At 39.8% G+C, this 25,818-nt stretch overlaps 2 protein-coding genes across 7 annotated transcripts in view; one reads left to right on the top strand and one right to left on the bottom strand.

Moving 5' to 3' along the window:
* The window catches only part of shc1 (SHC (Src homology 2 domain containing) transforming protein 1), a 28,022-nt gene extending 9,425 nt beyond the window's left edge, over positions 1-18,597 (bottom strand). Inside the window, exons 1-4 of one of the 3 annotated variants that reach the window (XM_056761659.1) lie at positions 18,291-18,597; positions 10,959-11,002; positions 3,518-3,682; positions 2,103-2,173 (exon numbers count right to left, since the gene is read on the bottom strand). In XM_056761659.1, the coding sequence (XP_056617637.1) occupies positions 2,103-2,173; positions 3,518-3,682; positions 10,959-10,970 (248 nt within the window). In that variant the 5' untranslated portion in view covers positions 10,971-11,002; positions 18,291-18,597. Of the gene's footprint in view, positions 1-2,102; positions 2,174-3,517; positions 9,030-10,958; positions 11,003-18,290 lie in introns of those variants that run through there. The other 2 variants (XM_056761660.1, XM_056761658.1) reach the window with 2 other exon arrangements.
* Positions 18,598-19,321: 724 nt separating this feature from the next.
* flad1 (flavin adenine dinucleotide synthetase 1) lies at positions 19,322-25,818 on the top strand. 4 transcript variants are annotated; one of them, XM_056763466.1, is made up of 9 exons: positions 19,325-19,371; positions 19,506-19,665; positions 21,216-21,427; positions 21,552-22,311; positions 22,525-22,672; positions 23,209-23,307; positions 23,657-23,846; positions 25,331-25,404; positions 25,499-25,818. In XM_056763466.1, exons 3-9 carry the CDS (start codon positions 21,275-21,277, stop codon positions 25,632-25,634), a joined length of 1,560 nt encoding a protein of 519 aa, XP_056619444.1. In that variant the 5' UTR covers positions 19,325-19,371; positions 19,506-19,665; positions 21,216-21,274; the 3' UTR covers positions 25,635-25,818. The 4 variants fall into 4 exon arrangements, with proteins under 4 accessions (XP_056619445.1, XP_056619444.1, XP_056619443.1 ...); XM_056763467.1 differs by lacking the exon at positions 19,506-19,665 and having other exon boundaries at positions 19,322-19,371; XM_056763465.1 differs by lacking the exon at positions 19,506-19,665 and having other exon boundaries at positions 19,326-19,371; positions 21,284-21,427.

Below are 25,818 nucleotides of genomic sequence, written 5' to 3'. Positions count from 1 at the left end.
AATCATAGCACATCTCGCTTTTCAGAGCGATGAGCTTTGTAAAAAATCTGCGTGTTTCAGAGAGGCGGGGCAAAGAGGAGATACAAACATGCACGGTATGTGGAAAATACAGCATTTTTGAACATTAACTCGTGTATACACATTGCATTACATCTAAAACAAAACAACAATGTTCGCTTTAGCCGTGTCATACGCTACCCTTTAAACACTTTCGTAATGTAATTTCCTGCAAATCACACATGAATGTGAACACCCCCCCCACATGATTCTTTCCTAAAAACTTTTCACACTCCTAGAAGTATATAGGATTATGTATGAAATGGTTTACTGAGCAGCTGTTGGTGTCAGAAGTGAGAAGCAAAAATGTCTAACATCCCTTAACAAACAGCACAGCAAATACACACATACAGACATTTGCGGACAAACACGCTAACACACACAAAAATGAGGAAACCACAAGGGTTCCAGGGGATTCTATTATAAGACTTTGAGGTTACACAGCAGGGCTGATGCCATTATAAAGCCTTCTCTCTTCCTCATTCTGTTTTATATACGCAACCACAAACTATTTCGGAGCAGTCTACATAGGGTTTCCACTTTCCAAGAAAAATGTTTTTTTTTCCTGGACTTTTTGTAACAAGTATGGAAACGTGCAATCATTTCTCAGTAGCCAACAAGTACAGACAGAAGAGATTACAGCAAGACTGCCATACTCTTGTGCAAAATGTCCAGTTCATCTTTTACTTATTAGCAGAGACAGGACGTACCCCCTGATAATCTGTCTCTCATCTTGCGCTTGACGGATGCACTTTTGAAAAAAACACAACTAACTATGGCAACGTTACTCTCTAGCACATGCCTCTGATTTTAATCTACATTAGGGGACCTGCGGTGTATGTAGATAGAAATAACTAATTTCTAAGGTAATAGAAACATAACATTAAGTAACTTCTTTATACAGCTCTTAAGACATAGTTCTGTATATTATATTGCATTTGTGTCAATAGATCCTCAATAGAAAGGACACACTGGATCTTTAAATATTGCCGTTAAAAATAATAAACACTCTGAATATAACACACTTAGTCACAAACATTCAGCCACAGAAAAAAATATGAGACAACAACATCCACCTTTTTTACCGCTTTTTATCATTCTGTAAACTAGTGACGACATTTCGCCAAAAATGAAACTATTGAGTTTTTGGTGATCATTAAAACGTGTCAAAATAACAAAAAAGAGCAAAGTTTGCAATAGTTTATACTCATGTTTAAACAATACAATACCGATGTTTATAATATACAGTACATGTACTTTAGGATCGGTTTATAAATTAATATACGATGAAATAATTATGTGTTTTTTCCACAACTTTCATGCATCTTTACATGATGTGAAAGACTGAAAGAATGCAATTTCTGTGGTTGGTTTCTGTTGAAATTCAACAGTCATTGTGCTGGAATAACCACAATACATGCATAAATGCTGATTAAAGGTCTCTTTATTATTTTCTGAGGCGGTTTTATTGAAAGTATGCAAATAGGAAGCAATGAGAAATGGCACCATGTGGTTGATATTGTTGCATTTCTCTGTTTCATTCTCTTCATTCTCCTCCTCCTTTGAGAGAGTGACATTAATATTTCATCAGGGGTGCTTTTATCCGGCCCGCGCGTGTGAGTGTATGTCCATGCCCATGTGCATTAGGATGTGAGAACAATGTACGAGAGAATCACTCCTGGGGGAGAAAGATGTACTGTATGTGCAAGTGCATCTCTGAGTGAACAAGAGCATGTGCACATGAGAATTAATGTGTTTTGTACTGTATTGTACGGTGTATATCTTTTAACGCACAGTACTGTACATTTGCAAGGTCACTTTCACACAATGCCCTTGTGTGTGTTGCATAACCAGCCTTCAAACATTTCCATGGAACCTGCGGTTTAGTAATATATAATATTCTATTTGAACCTTTTCAATTTTATAATGGGGGCAATTGCAAAACAAAAATATGGGTTAGGGCTAGTCTGTAATCATTAAAAACAATAGATGTCTAAAGTGTGTCATCATTTAGATAGCTGGGAATATGTTTAAGTTTTCGTTACCTGGTAACCTGAGTTCTGGTGCTGAAGTCCAGTGCTCTCATAGACTGCTGCACTTCTACGCAGCCCATATACTGCAGCAAGGACAAACAAAAAAACAGTTATAGCACTTCCTGTGTCAGCATTACGAGCACAGATCTTTGACATCACCAGCTAAGAGCGGTTAACTGTTGTGTGGTTAAATGTGTGCGCGTGTGTTTTATGAAAAATGATGCTCTAATTATGAAGCACTAATCAAAAATAATAAGTTCTCAAAGCAATTGTTGCCTGTAGAGTTTGAGGGGAATCTGAAGATGCGACACATTAAAAAGAACTCGCTTCCATCATGCTGAGGAAAAGAGACATTTTTTCAAAGACAACCGATAAACAACATGGTGCCCACAAATGTTAACCAACATGATAACAATTGAGATGAAAGACATGACCCATTTAACTGTTTTGAGCAGCCGTTATGTGCATAAAGTAATACTTAAGCAGAGTTTGCCTTTTTGGTAAGTGGTGTGAAAGTGAGAAAGTTTTGATTATAAACTATAAACACCAAAACCAAATGCAAAGTGGATGAAAATTGACCTACAATGGTTCATGCTTACTTATTACCTTAACCCTTTCATGCAAGAATAAAGAAAACCTCTGTCAAGATTTTTGTCCTACTGTTTTGATTCCTCTCAGGGCATGAAAAAGGTTTGAACATTTTTTAAACGCATGTTTTCCACAGTTTAACAATTTGTTACTGGGTGACGGTGTTTAAAAAGGATTTATGAAAATTCCCCAGCAGGCGCTTAACTAAAAGACAAGCTAAAACGGCACAATTATATTTTTATTAATTAATTTACATTACAACATGCAGCTTTTCTAAGAGAGTTCACAATATCTATATTATCATAATATTGAAATGTTTTTTAAACACTTTTGTTACATTATATAACAAAATAATCTTACAGCAAAAACAGTTTATGCATATGTGGGATTAACCCAACAACAATAATGGTTTTTAAAGGAAAAGTTCACCCAAAAATGAAAATACTGTCATCATTTGCTCACCCTCAAGTTGGTCCAAGGCTGCATAAATTTCAAAAAAAGTTATATGTAAGAATATTATATTATATGTTTTATATGAATTATATGTTTGTAACCAACTACTATTGACTAATATAGCAGGAAAAAGTACTAGGGTAGTCAGTGGTGCGGTTTCCCACATTTTTTGAAATACCTCACAAAATATCTATTTACTGTATATAGATTTAAACAACATGAGGGTGAGCAAATGATGACAGCATATACATTTTAGGGCATATTGTCAATGACTCCTAATTAAATTAGTTTTTTTTATAACTGTAGCTTGCAATGCATTTGCAGAATTAAGAGAGACAACCTGAGAACATCAAATAGTTTGAGGGTGGAGTAGGAACATGCCTTACCCTGACAGTGTAAGAGACCCCGGTCGTGCTGACCACACCGTCCGAGTGCAGCCAACCTCGCATGGGTTTGTTGACGAAGGAACCGTGCCGCGTCCACTCGTCCCCGCCTAGCTGGCCGCCTTCCACTCGGGCCCTACGCGAGGCCCCGCCCAGCCGGTTCATATCCTGTGGAGGACGAGGAGGAGGAGACGGGGCTGTTAGAGAAAGGAGAGGAGAAGAACTGGCGGCCGGGGTGCCGGCGTCTTCCGGAGATTCCCCCGAACCTCCCTGACCGCCCGCCGCACCTGTCGGCCTGCTGGAGGCCTTCAGGCCTGGGAGGAGAGTGGAAGACACTCCCAGCCGTAGGGCTCCCATCCTGGGAAAGAAGGAGCAGAGGGTGGTGGGGCTGTTCTCAGCCTGCCGTGGAGAGGTAGGGGGGAGGATGGGGGTGAGTGAGGAGGAAGAGAAAGAAGGAGGGATGCCGGGAGGGGTGAGAGGAGTGAGAGGAGCGGAAGAAGGAAGGGAAGGATTGGACGCAGTCTCGTCCGTCGAGCTAAAGGAGTCACTCCTGAACGGCGTGTATTTGGTTTTGGGGATGAGTTCCATGATGATTGTTCACCGTCTCAGTGTCCAGTGAAGCTCTTTATATTCTTTTTATGTCTCCCTACGTCTCTCTTTATTACAATCAATAACTTGTCTTGTCTTTTCTTTTACAGTCCTCTGTTTTTCTCCATCCATTGATCGCTTCATCATCACACCGGAGAGATGACAGTGGGCAGACAGCTTAGTCCAAAAAGTGGGACGATAAACCAGATGGTGGAAAAAAGCTATTCCGAGGAGCACCAGCCTAGATCACAGAGACATCAGAATCACTGTTGTCATATGCAAGGCGTAGAAAAGTTTGCATCAGATCTAAGGTCTGCATAGAGCGTCTTAGGTTCGATTCTCAAAGCACGAAAAATTTGACTCAAGGATGATTGTCATGACATTGGTACATTTCTAATTTGTGCACCAGATGTGATCCGCCTGTGTGAAAGACAGTACTGTTGTTTTAAATGCCTCCGTGTACGTGTGTGTCTGTGCATGTACCGGACTCCACTCTAGTAGCTCTTGTCTGACAGAGTCCCATAAAAAGCCTATTAGATGCAGCTGAGACTCCGAGAGAGGAGGCTTCCGTCAGACAGACAGATCGATCAATAGCAAGTGAAAGAGAGAGAGGAAGTGAGCGGGAATAGATGGACGGAAAATTCTAAAGTACTGATCCAGTGAACGCAGATCACTTAATGATAAAGTCAAGGTTTAGATCATGACTCTTTACACACACAAGTGATCGTCTTTATCCCCATCACTGCTTTATAGACTTAATTTAGTCCAAGTGTTAAAAGTAATAATGTGTCTTCAATAGTGGGCCCTTGATCTGTAAAATTATGATTTGAATAAAATGTGTTGCTATATTGACTATAAACCTAAAGTTCTTCTAAATGATTTATTGAGCCGCTCACATTAAAAAACATTAAGCGAAATTAAAACGTTATGTATAGGTACTTGAAACTGTATGTCGATAATGGTTATTTTAATGGCTTTGCAATGTAAGCACCATAAAGTACGTAAATATATTAATGTGGTCGTTTTTATAGGCTAGGCTTAAAATGTAACACTCAATTTTATACACCATGTAACAGATGTTGTACACTATGTAGTTCACACGTAGGCTATAGTCTGGACTAATCTTATTCTCTCCAAATCTGTCACCTCATTTCCCGTCACACATCTGAGAAGCATTAGTGCTGACACATCCACAGCGGTCACTCTCTTTCCCTCCTCCTCCAGATGATTCTGGGACCTCTGTCACAAAGGCGACCTCTATCCCTGTCTTTCTCCTCCTCCTCTTCTCTTTTTTTCCAGATAACCTCGGGCTGCGCTTCTTTCCCACCCTCTGCACTCCTCCCCTTGAGACTATCCTCCTCTTTCTCTCTCCTTTCCTGAAATCCCTCCCTCAGCCTCCACACGGTGTACTCCACAGCGTTCCTCTCCTCCTCCTCCACCTTCTGCCTCTCCTGCTCTCTCTCCCTCTCCAGCACACTTGCCCTCTTCTTCCAGATGATCTCTCGCTCCCCCTCTCCCCCACCCACGACTTCTTTCCCGTTCTCCAGGCTGTCCCGTTACTCCTATCTTTTCTAAAAAAAAACGTAACACCTGAGCCTTTTATAATCTTTAACTTAGTCTTTCGGACAATAAGTCACTGATGCAATAAAACTCAGATAGAAAGAATTTAAAAGTGTATACAAAGGACCCATAAACAACCCTGATAACGAACAGTTTGTAGAAATATGGTTTAGAAAAAGACCAAGTAGACTCAGAAACAGCTAAGTTTTAAAGTTGTAGAAACAAGATCGGTTAAATATGGCTGTATTGAAGATAATATGATTTTGAGCACCATTTAAAGACTCACTCATAAGTTTCAGTTTGGTGTGACCAGTGAAAAAGTTAAAGTGTGACGATCAAAATGTGATGTTCCCGAAGCAACAAGCTCCTGTCAGGGTGACAATAATAAAACCCGATTGGCCAAATCTGAAGTACCTTCTCCAGAGATTTTTTGATATATGTTCTCATTAGACACTAACCGGAAAATCAATCACACGCTCATTACCCTAAACGACACCTCGAAATCAGACAAACGGTCTCTGATGGAGCGGCTCTTTATAGATCTGTTTCCTGAGTGAAAACCTAACCTCCAAACATCATTTAGCAAAGTCATCCGCCCAAATGAACCGCACCAATGCGTGTCCCCAATGTAAACCACTTCATAACCTCTGATAGAGGCGCAACAGCCTTAGACCCTCGAACAGTTCCGAGCTATCAAACTGATATATGCTCGGGGTAACTTTGAAACTCTCAAATGATTATCGGTTCAAGATCTCTTTAGAGAACATAACAGTCTCCCAATCTCCAGCCAAGCCTAGTCAACTTTCGTTTTGTTCCATTTACAATGGTTTTCACTGCATATATTTTACATAAGAGCCCACAAAACCACTTCAGGCTTATTTGGTGATAACTCGCCGTCAAATTTTTCCAATAGCACCAGTGTGTGAGCTCCAAAAAACCTTGAGCACCAAAAAGAAGACGTGTTTGCTTCAGATGTAGGCTAAGGGAGCATACGTGAGACCTTTAAGTCCATGCAAACAGTTGTGACTGGCAATCAAAGACGAGCTGGCTGGACTGTTATCTCAGCTGCAGTACGGCACAATCCCCATGGTCTGAGATGTACGACAACTCAACTGCATCTATACAGCTTCTAACAGGCCAGGTGAGCAAAGACCCTTATAGTTTACAAAGAACAACAAGCATGTACTTTACAGGCCTCTGGAACTTCATATGTCTGTAAACTGTACAATTGATTTCTATGGCACAGTCATTATTGTGTGATCGAACAAAAGTGGCCAGATTGTGGCTGTGATACAGAGTCGTGCATCATGTCAAGATCTTGTTATTGATGTAGACAGAACCTGGCACAAAAGCGGCACAGTGTTAAGGAGAACCAGTGCAGAGTAACTATTTCAATTCCTGTAACAGTATTGAGAACAATGCTTCAAGAACAGTAAATCAGACTATGGTAACCAAGCTTGGGTGTAGCACCTGTCCATTTGAAATATGGCAGCATCCCAATTTTGATATGATCACAATCCAGTAAACATGATCAGAGTCAATGAGTTATGCAGTCAAAGCAACATTGGCTGCATTGTAACCTGAAGGGAGGTCAGGGTCACGATTTGTCTTAAGTGCAACTAAAGTTAAGCAAACAGTAACCAGTTGCCACAATTGAGAGATTATTGTGAACAATGGTACCAATTCGGCCAACAGGTCCAACCTCTGTCTGTGTGATTAATGTGAAACTGTTAGTCTCAAAGTCCAAATGATAACTTGTTGATATGATATTGTTTTTTCAGTGCAGTTGAGCTCCACAATGCGTTTGACAATAAATACCAAAAATTAAGACCTGAGTTTAACTACACCACCAACAAAACAGTACAAAGCAACACAATAAATCAATGATTCAACACTTCCGACAGTAGAAAAAAGTAGGATCTGTAGGGCTATCAATGCACTGAAGGTTTAAGGATTGGAGGATTGCAGCCAAAGTTGACTATGGCAACTGTTGTGTAATTCTGATTTAGAAATACACAGAAAGAATAAAGGATTAAGAGAGAGCACCTAGATGACCTGATCTGAAGGCACAGCTCTTATCTAACATTGAGTTTAAACTGTAACCTGGGACAGCGCACTAGCGCTGAAGTTACGAAACAAAGCACTGGAACTTAACATGACCACAAAGCTGTTGCCATGGTAACAGACTGAGGAAAAATCGTGCGAGACGAAGTCATGACAGAACCCAAACAAAAGCCGACAAGTTTCGCCAACACAAAATCTGTCGCCTCCTCTCCGTCCAATCAGACTCCAGGAAAGCTGCGTTTCAGATCACTGCAACAAAAACAGCCTGAATCACACAGCATCTGCAGCAAACACTGACACGGGATGGGAAAGTTTAGTTGCTATTATCACCAACACTTAAGTAATGCGTGTTGACATTCTTACTCAGACACACACACAGACTGGAACACACACGTACACACAGCGCACTAGTGGCATCAGTCCAACAAGGAAATCAAATATTGCTCAGAAGTGCACACACACACAAATATACACGCATGCACACACGCTCTTGCCCACACTTCCGGCTAAAGCAAGCGAAACTAGCAGGCATCAAAAGTCTTCCTGATTGGGATATCTATGAAAGCACCGGTATGACACTACAAATAAAGACTTCTAAAAGTCTTGCATAAAAAACCTGATTTTGTCTGCATAACATTTAAATAACTTAAAAAAAAATATTCTACACTCTAAATTTGCATTTTAAAAACAGAAGTCCCTATCTTCATTAAAAAACATCTCAGTTCATGTTCGCATCCAAAATAGTAAAAGCAAAATGTATAAAAGAGTTTAAAGAGTTTTTAATGTCTTTTCCCCTCACTGTGTAGTTCTCATCTGTTGTTTTGTTGCAAAAAAAGAATAGCAATTCATTCAAGTCCTTGAAGGCAAAAACGACATCCACATTTTAGGCAAAAATGTCCTCTGTGTTCGAATTAAAGTCACGTTAGTATTTTAAGCGTGCCAGACAATCCTTCCCCTCCTCTTCCTCACTCGCGCTCTCTTTCGTTCAGTCCCCTCCCTGAAATAAAAACATCATTCAATTTCTTCTCTTTAAAACAACAAAGTCACGCTCCTGCCTCTTGCACTCTTGTTTAGCATCAGTCTCATTCACTTCTGTGTAACGCTGAGATGAATGGTCTTCTATTGTCCTCTCCTTCCCCCACAGTCTCTCATCCTCTCTCCAACTCCGTCTGTGTGTGAGGAGCGATGCAGCCGACTGTCCTCTATTCTCCTCTCCTCCCTGTCTGGTTGATCGCTCTCTCTCTCTCTCTCTCTCTCGCTCTCTTTCTCCCTGATGCTAGTGTTGATTCCATCTCTCCCCGCGCTCCGGCCCCCTCCCACCCTTCCTCTCTCTCCTTGCAGTGTCAGTCATTTATGCATTTATGAGTGTGTATGCATGCAGAACCCGATCGGGCATCTCTCTCTTTCTTTCTCTCTCCCTATTATGGACACAATTATGATGAGGGACTAAGAGATGGGGGGTGGAGTTTGCACTCAACGCTCCTCCCATGGTAACTCAAGAGCAGGAATGTTTGGGGGGGTCATCTTCCTGAGATCTACTAATCTTCATATAATTCTCACTTTCCTGGTCTCTGGTGACACCTTAAGACTGCACTCAACAACGTCAATAAACCACCGCGGGCCAACGTGAAGCAGGTCACGGGTGCACACCCAAGGTTATCCAAACTGGATTTTTTGCGCACTGCATAAGAGCTTATGCCTTAAGAGCCTTCCTGCAAAAAAAACGGCTAATTGACGTGTCAAAATACCTAAAGGGTACGATTGTGAATCATTCAACCGGGTGACCTGAATTCGGGGTTACATAGAACAAGTGTCGGTGATACAACTACAAATCCCAGAATGCAATGGGTGACAGCTCTCTTTCTTACTAAGGGTGCTTTAAGAGCCGCAAAGGTGCATTGATTCAGCTTTTGTGAAGCTTCTTTGTCAGTTCCCTGTGCTAAAATGTCAGTCAGTAATGTCTGCAGGGAGGGAATATTTTTTTAGCCTAAACATGGTCCCTAGCTCCAGGGCATGAGCATGTCTGGTGAACACACAGACACATACTCAGAGCAGACAGGGGAAGGGGGATGGGGAAGAAGGGGGAGAGAAAGAGCGAAAGAGTGCAAAACAGGACATAAAAACATACACAAAGACACAAAAAATACAATGATCAAAAAGAAATGCATTTGCACAAACACAAACAGTTACATAGATACTTCGTTGACTGTTAAATTTCATATAAAACATGCAAAGCTGTGCATTTTAAGGTAAAGAGAAATAATGCGCAATTTCAATGACATGAAAAGATCCATCTTCATGTAACCCAGAAGAAACCACACCAAGAAAGGTAAAGACAACAACCCCCATACCAGTATACAAAGACACTCCATAATATAATACAATTCCTCAACCATGACCATCCATTTTAAACAATTTCAATTCAGATGAATGAAAGATAATTCCACACCTCAGAAAGAGAACTGGAAAACAGAAAATATGGAACCATAAAGTCCAGATCCTTAAACCCATCCCATCACCTGGTGTGTGTCGGGAGTGTAACCTGAGGCATAGAGGCTGATGATTCTCATTAAATACAATGTGAAGGTGTTCAAGCGTCTCAAAAAAGACGGACAGAAAGTGAATTAACATCTCAGAGAGATGCAGAGCCAGGCTTTATGGTAAATCTAATGACCTACATTCTCAACTCCCTGCAGAAACGTAATGTTGTGTAAAAAGACCTGTGCGCGTGCACGCAGTAAAATCATTCATAGACAGAAGTGCTGCAACACTAACGTTAGATCTTCTCTTCTGACCCTGTTCATTTTACTAAAAGTAGAAAAACGAGGTGAACATAATTAAAGTATAACATGTATTACTACAATAATAACAATGGGTGAACATAATGTATTACTAACTACCTTCTAACAGCATGTTGATGCATGGTTGGAATAAGATAAGTCCCTTTAATAATACAACTAGATCATTAAGTCACACCCAACAAATTGATGTAATTTAAGCCAAATGTTACAAAATAATAAATCCATACCCGTTATAAAGAGTTTAATTCCTTTCGGTTGCGTCTCCGCTGAGGTACACTGTGATAAAATGCAGGGTTAATGTACCGGCTTTTGCGAACGCCTGTAACTTGCAGGAAATGTACAGTAAACCAGTAAGCTCAGGTCTTTGGTAATGCATGACCAGCCTCCATGCCTTAGGACATTTATGTGCAGGTGTGTTTGGGAAAGCTTACCACATACTCCATTGGAAAACACGCTTTTGTGTGTCAGTTTTTCCCTAGAAAGTGCATGTAAATGTACATTAGCATGACGTACATCAGCAAATCACATGAGAATCAGAGCCACCAATTATAGCAAGCCTTGGCCTAAATCATCAATAAGAAAAAGCAACGTTTTATTGGAATTTAACATTTAAACTGATCAAAACAGCCCTTAAATGGAAAGTTTGACTTATTTAATACTCATTTAAATGTAGAGTTCACCCCAAAATAACACCCTCCATTTATTGTGAAACACATAAATATGATATATCAAGAAATGTCTCCACACAATGGAAGTCAATGGGGGCCAATGTTGTTTGCACACCAACATTCTTCAAAATATCTTATGTGTTCTGCAGACAATAAAAGTCATTCAAGTTTGAAAAGAAACAAGACTCAAATCTTTACTAAATTAGTCCCTTTATAAAGCACCTGGCAGAACGACACCACGTGACCATAAACTCATTTGAGCCAATTCACAAATGCAATCCTCCCGAAAAAGGTTACTGCGTGAATCTGAGCGCACATGCGAGGGTGCATTTAAGACTAAAACGTACCAATTAACATGACAAAGCCATATTTAAGAATGTCTGCAGACGTGTATGTCCGTGCGTTCACTGCGGAAGTGGTCGTGCTCAAACAAACCATGGAATGAGAGGAATGGCTGAGCATGATGGGAAATGGGTATGTACGCTTTAGCTTGCCTGCGCCTCTATCTGCAGTAAAAACAAGCAGACTGAATAGGTGACAGGGACCGCGTGTTCCAGCCTGCTGGGAGATGATCAGAGAAGGTAACATTCTAGAAGAAACCACCCAAAATAGAAGTGTTCCGGAAGTCAGTAACCAATAGCAACTCTTCTAGAACACTTGGTGTTACTTTGGTAACAATGTGCTCTTTGATTATCAAATACATTGCTCCACGCAGTCTTTCAAAAATCTTTCTCAGATATAACATCTACAGATTTGGAACAACTTGAGGAATTTCAGTCTTGGATGAACTGTTCTTTTAAGCAAACAGAGGTAAAATGAAGTGTGAGAAGCATTTTTACAATTAGTAAACAAAAGCTGAGAAAAACTTGGGTAGTCATGGTTAAGTAAATATATTTATACATTATAGGCCACATGTTAAATGCTCCCTCATTTGTATTTCGCTTTGGAATAAATTATCTGGTAAATGTTAGAAATTGGTAGAAAGAGAGTCAAGATAGTCTAGCACTTTATTCATTCAGTAAGGGGAATTGTAGATGGTTGCATTTTATCTAAATTCATAAATCCTGGTCCACACTCCTACTCATTCTTCATAAACAACAAATTCCTTGACAGACCTGTGAAAACCTTCAATTCACTTTTCAATGTTATGAAACATTTGCAAGGCAAGTAAATCTCTAAAATCAGACAAAACCATGAGAGCAAATCACAATATGCAGGTGTGTTTATGGATCCCGTATCTCAACTAGGAGCATGTCAAACCAAATATTGGATATCTTTAACATACTAAATGCCACAGCCCTGAAAATACCACATCTAGCGCCTTGTGAGAAACCACACCAACAGCTTAGGGACTAAACAATCTCACTTACACTAGTCGACACAACTTTGTTTCCTGGTAGCTTTCTAAAAACAAGTGTGACGTCTACAAAATGCAAATGATGTTAAAGTACAGCATAGAACTAAGGTGGACTGTTGATATTAGAAGTGCATGTGTCTGTGTTTGCACTTTGTCTGCATGGGAGTAGACAGACACCCAACATAGCCTGTGTTTTCTGCGTGATCTTTAATAACAGGGTTGAGTTAAGCAGTGAGCTGAACTTGACTGCAGTGCAACAGACCCGTATCTTGCAGTCCTTAATGATAAGGTACAGGGCTGGAGACAAACATGTATGCCAATTTCGGAGTTAAACGTTCCGACATGCAGAATTTATGTTGTTTACATACTGACAGTCCCTGTCGAGACTCCAGACCCGGGTGTGACCTCTGTGGGATGGGATCTAGGGAACGCTGCAGGTTTCTTGCCCGTTTCATGACATGAGATAAAAAACATGTCTTTTTACGCGAGTCAGTAGCAAGAACATAAAAGGGCTCAGTGAGTTTTTCATGTGGTTTCATATTGGTCTTCTCATATCTTTGATTCTCTCAGGCTGTGTACTGTGTAGTGCAACATATAAAGAAAACAAATTTGACATGACTGACTGAGAGGTAATCCAACAGCGTAACAGAACTACTGCTGCACTCAATGCACACAATAGGCCCTTGTTCCAATTTTCACTGTCACACCCAATAAAATGGAAATGATATTTTATAAATAATAATGAAGAATGAATAAATATATAAAGCGACTCATGGTTACTGTGTGAACTAAAGGTTAAAGCACAAGGTCTAAATTGTGGGAATTTGTCAGGGCCTTCTAAGTGGCCATTAGAGTAACATTCACTCAGGCTTCTACAAAAGAGTCTATTTTAGTCTTCTATTCTGCCCATCGTTCTGTTTTTTCCTAGAACTACCACAGTCTGTTCAGTAAAAATACACAGTGTAGCCAGCTTTCTTAAATACCAATTTTCAATCTTAGAAAGTAGACACTCTGAAATCTACAGAAATTATTCTTCAGATAATGACTTAAGGGATTGTTCACCCAAAAATATAAGTTTTGTCATTATTTATTCACCTTCTTGTCTTTCAAAATATGACTCTTTCTTCTGTGTAACACAAAATAAATTATTGTGAGAAATGTTTCAGTGGATTTATTTTTATACAATTTAAGTCAAAGGGGGCCAATGTTGTGTTGTTAACAATATTCTTAAAAATATTTGCTTTTGTTGTCTGCATTAGAAAGGAAGTCATACAGGTTTGGAAGAAAATGATATTAGTTTCTATTTTGGGTGAACTATCCCAACTCACATGTTTTTGCACTGCAAAATAAATGTTGAATCAAGCTTACAACTAACTGATATAAATATAGATTAATCCAACCTATAGGTTCAACTAAGGCTGCACACGATTTGGGGGTTGGCTGCGATGTTTTATGCAGTTTGTCAGTTAAATACTGTATATTACAGCCACTTCCGAAAGCCAGAGGGCACTCTCGCACAGACACTCAAATGCTTCATAGAAGAAGTACCACACATATAACCAGGAAATGCTGTCTTCCTATCTGCATCTGGCATCTTTCCATCACTGTTTTTTAAAGCCTCCTCAGGTATTTTCATGTTGATAATAAAGTATATTAATAAGGATGATGTTTGACGGCCGTAGCTTTTTTTAAATGCACGTTTTAAGCTAATCAAATGCGCAGTTAGGGAAAACACGGGAAAGAAATATTTAATGGGACCGCTCATGCGCAAGACACATGCAAACATCCAAATGCCTCCGTTAAGCGCATGTTTATATAGATAAATTATGATAAAATAATGCCGCGGCATAGAAAAACGCATCCTGTGTGAATGGCCGGTCACAGTGCAACAGTGAAAAGGGACCCCACTGGAACAGTATCACGCTGTGCGGAGTTTCGCACGTTGTTTAAGCGACATACACCGGTAAAGCAGTATATCAAAATTCATATCATAACAAAAAAAACATATTCTTTATGAACCGATATGTTGCCCAGCCCTACGCGCAGTGCTTTCACATGGAGAAGCATATCCCACTGATTACAGAGCCGTGCTTCACAAACAAGCTGCGCATAAAACATAATCGTAGTCTTTGTGATAGCCACATCGATTAAGATCACGATTTGAATGGGAATAGCGAATAATCGTGCAGCCCTAGGTTCAACAACATTTTAATCCACAATAACTTCAGGATCATGTTGAAACTGTAAACTAAGGAAAATATTTGTTGCAGCTCACATTTTCCAAATGCCTAGGCGTCAGGAACACAAGTGCAGGACTTGAGAAACAGCTTGTGACACTCGCAGTGGGTTTGCCATGTGTGGGTTTGCTCAGAGCAAGACCATTTGGACAAAAGGCTCAAGCATCTCAGGGGGTAAATAGTTCAACTTCACAGGAACCATAAACATCTCACTAGGGCTGAGGAGGATGTGCGTGTGATCTTGGAGATGGTCTAAACACTGGAAGAGGTCACGTAACACTCCTGGTACACCCACTCTTCAGACATAAACTTTGAAAGAAAACAATTATTGCCCAAATGTTTTTTTTTTCGGTGGCTAGTAGGGATGTAACAATATCAAAATCTCACTGTACGATAATAACACCTCTGTAAAGATGACGGTACGGTATTTATTGCAATATTTAGAATCACCAATGATGACTTCCAAACGTGCCATAATCATAACTGTTGCTTAGAGGTATGAGAATGAGATAGGTCAAATTACCTTAAAATAAAATAATTGCATCAGATGATCTATTATTTTTTCTAATATTCTCTATGTTAGTCCCGGAAGACCTTTTGTTTCATACAGTCATGTGACCACAATAATATTAAGACATTTTTTATTGCTTTTGCAATAACGGTCTCGATTATACCGTTACATCCCTAGTTGCAAGTTTTGAAAAGTCAGAAAGCCAGTCAAGACATGTCAAATAAGAGACACAATGTTAGCAGAGAGATGCATTGGTCTATAAAAATATAGACAGAGTAAGTTCTCAGACATGAAGAGACAAGCAGACAGACACGGAGGTGAAAACATTTGGTCTGTTGGTTATCAATAGTGTATGTGGTCACATCGACGTGTGATATTGTGCCAAGACAATACAAGTGAACAGGAAATGCCCCCTCCCCACGCCTTGCATGGGTGTAAAGACAACCAATTAGGTGTTGAGAAAGAAAGGCAGAGAGAAGAAAGAAACGACAATGTGTGTTCCAAGAAGGTTTATGTGCAACAGAAGCAGAAGTTCTCGGTATATGATTGTTTTCGAAGGACAATGTGGCTTCAATACCTGACCATATTCCTCTTTGCGCAGCTGATCTACTCGCTTTGTTGCAACCCAAACCGACATCCTGTTGACTCAGAGTTGACCACCCACACATCATTGTCGCTCTTGTTTTGCTAGCATTGGTCAAACTGTCTTAAATGTTCACACCAATCTTCACAAAACCTAGCCTCTAGGATCACAACACACCTTATGATGGAATACAGAGGGCAGGCTGGATCAAAGTCACTGCCTTCAGCAGTCAGTGGTGAATATTGCTTTAGATACGACACAGCTGAATCTAAATCGCGTGGAAAAACTTATTTGACATTTTGCCCAGTTTAAAGGAGTGGATCATACAGCTGCTGTAGATTACTGTGTGCATGTTTAAGCAGTCAACTTGACCAGACAAACTACAATTCCAGAAATGTAAGAGTCATCCTAGATATCAAAACTACCCAGTGGACATTTTGATAGCACAGGAACACGATATCCTGTGTAGCAATCCTTGGAGACCAGATGGGAATTTTGGGATATTACCCCATAGTGATGTAACAACTTTCCAGGGGATGCATTTTTAAAGACCCTAGACTTTAATCACATCACCACAAGCAATATATAGTCATGTTGTGTATCTTTCGAAAATACAATATCTGTAGATGTCTTCACATCATAGCGAGTGACGTGAGATACTGCTCTCTACTCTGACACGTTCTCTGACACAGAGGAGGTATGTGTCACTGTGACATCAAGATGTCTCAAAGAGTCAATTTAGCAGTAATAATTCCAGCTGTCAAGCTGCTCTTCCTGCTTCTCATCATGTGAAATTGTGTGGTATCTAGTGCTCACCAGTTTGTGTTGTCTGCAGGCAAGCCGATAACAAACAGTACATTTAGGAGAAACAAAAGAGATGCAATAAAGCAATCCTGTCAATTCATCACAAATTCTGTTTGGTTCTGTCATGGCACCATTGTCAATCATTCTAGTATGAACAAACTGTTAGGGTTTAAGAAAAAAGATTAACTGATTCTGATTTGGAAACAATTGGCTCATTTAAGTAACCTATTACTACTGTTGTAAGTTCTGACTACCGATAACTTGAACTCCCAAATCATTTTGTCGGTTAAGTGCATAAATCACAAGCACATTTCATCCAAAATGTAATTCTGTCATCATTTCCTCACTCCTATTTCATCTCAAACATTGGCGTTATTTTTTCAGTAGCACACATTTTTATGAATATCCATTCCTCATCATCTTTTCACAAATAATAAAAAGGTAATGAGGACAGGACTGCTAAGCTCTAAAACCACTATAAATTTGCCAATTTGGTTTATGTTCTAAAAATATATTTGTATGTGAAACAAAGTGTGAAAAAATAACAGAATTCGATACTTTGGGTGAGCTTTTTAGTCCCACTGAAGCATAATTGACCAGTCTGAAGTTGTAAACCAGCCAAATCATATATTTTTTCAAAACCTGAGCAGGAAGTGCATATTTAGGGCTTTTTTGAAGCCACAAGGCTACTAGTCTAGTGCTGTTCTGCATTTGGACCCAAGGAAATGAAACATAATATGATGGAGAGACCAGGTGGCTTGGCTATTGTTAATAAACAGTCCACCTACACATGTACAATGAATATAAAATATCCAGAAAAGCTCCATGTAGACAGATACTGAGACTTAAAATCCAATTACACTGTATCTGCCAAAGTTACTGACTCAGTTTCCTGGAACTTTCCTTAACATTTAGTCATTGTATTGTTTCATACATGACTAAATAATCTAGCTCTCATGAATTGTTCGGGTCAAGTGTTACGTATGATCTGATAGTAACACGCGGTCTTGTTCCTCATGTTGGACTGAATCATTGTTTTAGTTGCTGCAAATGTCTGCGACAGCTGCTTAAGCAGCCGATAGGAGCTCACAACCCGATCTCGCTGCAGCTGGTCAGATCAGTTTATGATAAATGGACCCAATATCGAGCACTACTTTTCACAACAAAACGCCATTTACATTCGTCTGGCTGTAGAATGAAACATAAGAAGCGTTTTAGCAAAACATTTAAACCACATACTTTACAGACATTTTGCTCACATGTAGTTTTAACACTCTAAAAAGAAGTTTCAACCGAACGTACGCAGATTCACGAAAAGCACTTAATGTGTAATCTTAAAATAATTGAGCCGAATAATAGAGTCTCTATTTATAATATTGAGTAAACACATGACGTTAAACACGCGCAAATGAAAATGTTTAAAGAAGACAAGCTTTTGAAACAATTAACGTGTCAAATCAGACTATTGTCAAAAGTTGTGACCCGTTCAAACTCCTTCGTTTCATTAGACACAACCATACGAGCACGTTGCAGTACGGAGCGGCATTATTTCCCGTCCCGGGTCTTGCAGTCACAACTGTGGTCAACTTTTGCCAGAACTTACCCACTCGCTTCCTCCTCTTGGCCCCTCGATTCCGGTCCCGCTCTTCTAAAGCGCTTTTAAGATTAACTCCTCAAAGTATTACATTTAAGGAACAAAGAACGAGCAGGTATTGGTAAACCGCCCTGTCTCGCCAGGCTCATTTAAACGTCGAGTAATGTCATGAAACTTTTCAGCTCTGCCTTCCTTTCCTCCCCAGACTGCCCCCCTTTTCCACGGTCCAAAAAAGTCGCACTTCCGCGATCGGATGGCTGCTTGAGTCATGTGGTTTGGCGTCCACGAGAGCGCCCGCACCTGGTTTTCTGAGCTCGCGCCCTTGACCTGTGCACTACGTTCTATTCATCTCAAAAAGATCATTTTCTATGAGCCGGGATATGAACTCATTCGCGGGCTTTCCCGGACCTTTGTGCCTTTTGTTGATATGGAAACTAACTGTTATAAAAAATGTGCCTGGGAGTAAACGTCATTCACATAACACGTGTGTTTTTCCGTTCAGTCTTTTTCATAACTTACATTTGAGTGATTGTGCAAAGTCTTAAATACTTCTATAAAATATGGCTACGTAATGCATTTTGAGAATATCTGCCTCGGAATAATTTAACTGGTTTAAGCTTTTAAGTGTTTGTGTCTTATTCAAAATTATAGTATGCAGTGTACATGGACATCCAAGTAAACATTTAGCGCACTATTCAAATGAAAGAAGCATACAAGCGAGACAAAAAGACGTGTTTACATACAAATCCCTCAAATGTATCATTTCGTTCATCTTTGTTTGAATTACCAAACAAAAAGCTATTACAAAATGATTATTAATAAACGATACGCTTCGTATATTAAAAACACGTCGTTTATTTCATACTCTAAACTTGCACAAAGAACTCTCCACATTCTAACTGGGCACCTGACATGACAGCGGCGCCGCACTTCCGACTGTGAACTCCTCCTCCCGCCCTCTTCACGCCAATTGGTCAGTTCATTGAGGAAGTGATATCAAGTCTGATTTCAATTGGCCAACAGGCGTCACGTTACAGACGAACGACGACATGTTCCTTTTACAGCTATGAAACCGGGGTCGTTTGCTGGGGTGAGTTTTCGTCTGAAATAAACGTCTTTACGGTTCGAGCTCATTTTATAAAACAAGATAACGATTCAGTTTAGCATTTTATGTTGGCTAGTAGCAATGTATTTTAATGTTCGTTTTGTTAAACTTTTGTTTAGGGTACTGCTCATAAGTGTCTTGACCGGACAGTAACGTTACGGATGATGGCATCTTCATTGATCTGACTAAGTGACTCTCTAAATCGTAAACTCTTTGGATTAAAACACTGTTACTGTATTTAACAGGAAAAAAGCAGCATTTCAGTTACCTGCCTCACAGGTATATGATATATCCCAATATGTCCCAATAAGAAATGTGTGTGCCTGCTAAATACATTACGAAAACTACACAGCTGTAGTATCAGAGCAGTTACCGCAAGTTCTGTGACTCTGCTATAATTATGCAGCCACAAGAAGGTTATTAAAGTGTAAAGTTAGATCTGGGGCGTGTGCTTTGACTCTTAATACCAATGCTTAAGTCATTGGTTTGCATGTCAGATTCACTTTTAGAAGTCACGTGTTTTTCAAGACCCTCTTTAATCAATCGAGCAAAGAGAGACCAAAACTATGCAATGCTGACCTTTCTGTCTCAACAATCCAAAACTGGTTTTTGCTCTCAGTTTAAATATAACCGTATGGAATAACGATTTAGTTTTAACATGAAATTATTTTGCCATTTAGGTTTTGTAAAAGCACAAACATTGTGGACTGTTGTGCACATGCCTATTGTTGGGTCATAAGTAGTGGTGGGCATAGATTAATTTTTTTAATCTAGATTAATCTAGATTAAAATGGCTCATTTGAATTCTGCCGAAGGCATTCAGAATATGTGTGCTACCCAAATAATGACTAAAAGTAAGTCTTTGAGAACGGGTTTCTCAAGCCAGGTGGCGCATTAGACCAGGGGCTCATCTCCTGTTTCCAAAATGCATCACAAACTGCTTGAGAAAGCTGTTCTACTATGATAATTGGTGATGAAAATTAAATTATGTTCAATAAGATGAACTTGTGTTTACTTCCGCATTAGCTAAGGGATGATTTCCGTTTAGGTGGTACTTGAGACTGGAAGAGCTACTACAGTACATTTACATTTAGTCATTTAGCAGACGCTTTTATACAAAGCGACTTACAAAGAGTTAGGGAGCAACAAGCGATATGTCATACAAGAGCCATAATACATTAGATCTCAATACAAAGTTACTGGTTTCAACTAAAGCTAGACCACTACCTGTTGAGAGAGTTTTTTTTTTAAACCAATTCCGCATTGCATAAGGTGCAAACAACCTTAGTCTTGTCGATGTTTCCATTGGGAAGCTTCTTAAAAATTAATATTCCCTGAAGCAAACCCGGCGGCTTCATAGCTGCATCCATGTTAGCACGTCACGTTTGATGCGGTAATTTCACAGTAACGTTATGTTGTGTTCAGGCCAAACGCGAATGGCGTGTCAAGCGCGAGTGATTTATATGTTAATGCGAAGAGCCAATAGACCTACTTGCTGCGCGAATCGCGCGAATGAAGCCCTGGTTATGAGATGATGAGGCGGCTTCTTCTTCCGCGAATGACGCGAATCACGCGAGTTGAAAAATCTCGTTCTCGCCCCGTACAGTGCAGTTAAGGTGATATACATCCGCGCTAAAATATCAAGGTGAAAGTCATCATAGCTTGCGTAGTATAGACCCAGCTGCCAACCCAACTTTGAGAATAGATACCCCTACATTTGTGTCCGCTAAACAAATAAATGTGTAAAGAGAAGTTATTCTCTAATAAATGCATCGTTGATTCAGTAGTATTTATCTATTGCTGAGACCTTTTCTGCGTGTTCCCAACAGACAGTCTGTTTCTCCCCTCCTTTTTCTGCATTTCTCCTGTGTCATCATTTTTGGCCTGAATGCTGCAGGCATTGCCCCAGATTAGCAGAGCAGTTGTGAGGATTCGTCGACTTGCAGCACAAATCATCCCAATGGCACAGAACTGCAATGCCTCCTCCACGGAGAAGGGTGTCACAGCAGCTATTCTTATCATAGGAGATGAGATTCTCAAGGTGAAATTACAACTGCTATTGATCAGTCACAGTTGATCCATCACCCTGTCACATAGTGATTGCTAATTTTTGTTATATGAGCAAAATACTAAACGACTTTTTGTAATTCATGTCGACATTCCAGGGTCACACCGTCGACACTAACAGTGCTTTCCTGTGCCGAGGGCTTCGCAAACTTGGCGTCACTGTACAGCGCATCACTGTTGTACCTGACATCCAGGAGGTCATCGCTAAAGAAGTGTCTCTTCTATCTTCCTCCGTCACGCACCTCATCACATCAGGTGGCATCGGCCCCACCCACGATGATGTCACTTTCGAGAGCGTCGCTGAAGCATTTGGCGAAGGCATTCATGCCCACCCAAAACTGACAAAGCTTGTGGAGGAGTTCTTTGGTGTGGTGGATCCTAACAGTGCTAACATGAAGCTTGCCATGGTCCCCGTTTCTGCAAAACTCAACTTTGGCACAGATCCTCAGACAGGCCGGCCAAATCGCTATCCTCTAGTCAGTGTCCACAACGTGTACATGTTCCCCGGCATCCCCTCTCTGATGGAACGGTCCTTTAACGGACTTACCCATTTGTTTTCAGGTTCGGGAACCACCTTTCACACCCGTGAGGTGTTCGTAAACGCAGATGAGACAGAGATTGCCCCGGTTCTAACAAAACTGCAAGCGGGTTGGGGCAAGCGTGTGTCTCTGGGCTCTTACCCAGACTGGCTGAGTAATTATCATCGTGTCCGATTGGTCCTGGACTCGGACAGCGTGGATGAGGTGGAACAGGCACGGGCTCAACTCCTTGAGGAGCTACCCGAAGGAAGTGTGATACTTCTCGTCACTGATCCGGTGTCAATCGCCAATGAAGAGGTTTACTTGCTCTCGAACAGCGGTGAGTGAGGGAAAAAGTCGTGAATACAGGAAACTGGTCAGTTATAACAAAAGCAATGGTGGATGAGAGAGATTGAGATGATGAGAGTTGGGTAGCTAGTCGTGATTTGATCTTTACTAGTTTAAACATACTTTAAATCTGTTGTGATAAGCTAGTTGAACATTTCAAATTTTTAATATTCGAAACAGAATTTTATAAATGAATGTTCTATAGGTTCACTGCTGGGGCAGAAAGTAGCATCAGCATTGAGGACCATTGAGACTGCACTGGATCAGTATTCAACTAATGAGATCTGTGTGGGATTCAATGGTGGCAAGGACTGCACAGCTCTACTGCATTTATATTATGCTGCTCTCAAACGGTAAGAAAGGAAATGAAATGCAAGAACTACACAGAAAAGGGAATTTGGGGCCAAATTAAATGACTGAGGTTGCAGAAATATTGCTTTTGCCTTTATGCTGTGCTTTCTCAGAATAAGGATTTTGTCCTCTCTTTGACGGAATGGATATGTGTGGTGGTGGCCCCATACAAAGTACAATTATATTGTATTAATATGAAAAATCTAAACATTAGGCGTTGTTTTGAAGGAAAATAGCACATGGACACTTTCCAATCATTTAATGAAAATAAGTTCACTGTACTCTTTCGATTTTAAGAAATGTAGGTACAGCTGCATATCATGTCCTGTAAGTGTTCAGATTTACCGATAAGCAAGTCATTGAGTAGCTGAGATTTCACAGATATTTAAAGCTCATGATTAGCTTATTCAGCTTTCACTGTCATTTTGACCAAACAATAATGGGAAGCTGCCCAACGTGAGCTTTAAAATGTATCCTAGAGCACTCAAGGGACTTTGCTGTGTCTTGCGATACATCTATTTCTCTCTCTTTCTCTTAGGAGATTTCCAGACGGTAAAGACAAAGTCAAAGCTCTGTATATTCGAATAGTCTCGTCTTTTCCAGAAATGGAGAGATTCTTGCAGGATACCACGAAGAGGTAAGAAAATATACTCTTTTCAACTCTGAACAAAATAGACACAACAATGATTTAAGAGATCACAGAAATCTAGAACCGGTTACTTGCCTCCTGATAAGGTGAATCAAATAATCAGATGAGCAACAATTTATGCCTACTGATCACCTTCTGATCCAAACAACATAATAATGTTTGAACACATGTATAAAGTATTTTAAAATAAGCAGCTTTAGTATTATAACTGATGACATCACTGGTTATAATTGTTTATATACGTAGGATATGCGCTCTGGCACTACTCAACCACATCACTTCTGCAGACTGTGAAAGAGCTTAGCACTCCTAAACTTGAATCCTCTCTGTCCTGTAGATATGATCTGGAGCTGATCTCAGTGGAGGGCAGTATTCGGCAGGCGCTCAGTGAGGTTCAGGAGAGGAAACCAGAGTTACGTGCGGTTCTGATGGGAACAAGGCGGACTGACCCTTACTCGCACACACTGACACCTCTGTGTCCCACAGACCCAGGGTGGCCCGATTACATGAGGGTCAACCCACTGCTGGTGAGGGAACGCATTACATTTGCATACATACAATGGGTTTTATTATTTTTATTATTGAGTCTATACAATTTATGTGCAGATTTCACTGGAAGAACAACTAATTCATATAGCAATAATAGAAAATGTTTCATGTTTCTATGGCCACCAGGAGTCTGATTTTTTTATGTACATGTAGTTTGTTGCCACAGATGCTGGAATGGCATTAAGAAATACATTTAGAACCAATAAACAACAGAAACAAAAAATCATCAATTTAATCATGTTGTCCTTTGCATCAGAATAACTGCACAACTGCATTTGTGTGTTGCTATATCTGAAATATGGCTGTCACAATATAACCGTGATATCACAACCACACTTATCAATATTGTGGTATTTCTAAGCATATGGTAATATTGTGAACTATTCAGCACCTTTTCAAAAATTTGCCTCTACATTTGTGCTTTCAGTGGGATTCATGGACCATATAAAAGACATAACAGAGATAAACCTGAATTAAAGATGGTTTTTCTTTTTTATTATAATCGATATTGCAATACTGTTTTTGTTCATTCTTTTGTCCGATCTTCGCATAGTAAAAGTTTGCTATCGTGAAAACCCTATTCTGAAGAACAACATTGTTTAATCATATTTTTCATTATATTATATTATATTATATCATTATATTTTTGTTGCAATGTGTTTTTTTTTTTTTTAATAAAACCTTACTACATATATGTGAAGCCGTGGTTTACCACGCCCTACGCTGTTCTAAATTTACCATTAATCACAGCTTTTTGGGTCTTTATGCTTTATTATGCAATATGTATGCGAGGTGTTTATGGTTGCGTGTTGGTTTTTTTAAATGGGTTTCAGCTAACATCCACCTGTCCTGCAGTCTCTGAACTGACTCCAGAGTCAGTAAATCACTGTCTTGTCTCACATTCATTCTCATGTCAGCTGGCAGCAGAAAGAGGCAGAGATGGTGAATGATGATAAATGAGACTCTCTGAGACAGTTACATAGAAACTCCATCATCCTAATCAGCAATGCAGATGCAGAAGACATGAGCACAGCTTGTTTACAGAATTATAAATGACCCAGGATTTGCTGGCTTTTGTTACTTGCAGATGCTAGGGACGTCAAAAGAAGCAGTTCATCTCAATGCTGAAGTGCTTGATGCTTTCTTTACTAGTACTTTTCACTCTGTTTAGTATTCAAACCATCAGATAATTACTTTGATTGTATGTTTGAAGTGTCAACAATATGCAGATGGTAAAATATTTTTTGGTAGGGGTAAACCAGCTCTTTAAAACAACAATGCAAAAGACATTTGGAACATTTTCTTAACTGACATACCTGAAGGCTACATATTATACAATTCAGTATATAGATTTTTTTTAAGAATGTTTTTTAGCTTTAGTTTTTGCTGTTCCCTATCAGATGAATGTTCATAGTAACCCATATATTTCTTTATACCTTTCTCTTTTCCTCTTTGTCTGTAGGACTGGACATATCATGACATTTGGTCATTCCTGAGAACTTTGTATGTGCCCTACTGTATTCTTTATGACAAAGGGTGAGAGCCTTCTCTTTATAAAGAAATCTTTGTTGTTAAGATAAGTATCATCGTCATGATTGGCTCATGTTTTTTATCTCTTTCTTCACTATAGGTACACGTCTCTGGGCAGTATGGATAACACTTGCAGAAATCCTTCTCTGAAAGCGATGGACGGGAAAGGTGTGACCCGCTACAGACCTGCCTACCTGCTCGAAAATGAAGACGAAGAACGCAACTCAAGGGCATGATGTCATCCGTGGCGTCTCTAATCACTGTTTTAGAGGAAGCACAATGAAGTGTAGCTGAGAACATTTTAAAGAGGAAACAGAATCTGAAGGACCCAAGGATCATAAATTCTAGTATTTGCATTGTATGCCATTGTATATTTGAAGTGGATGTATTTAAAGATTTAGATTAAAAAAGGAAAAATGG

This window comes from Triplophysa dalaica, chromosome 12, assembly GCF_015846415.1.
Source record: "Triplophysa dalaica isolate WHDGS20190420 chromosome 12, ASM1584641v1, whole genome shotgun sequence".
Lineage (NCBI taxonomy): Eukaryota > Metazoa > Chordata > Actinopteri > Cypriniformes > Nemacheilidae > Triplophysa > Triplophysa dalaica.
This window is presented reverse-complemented; position numbering and strand designations above follow the sequence as displayed.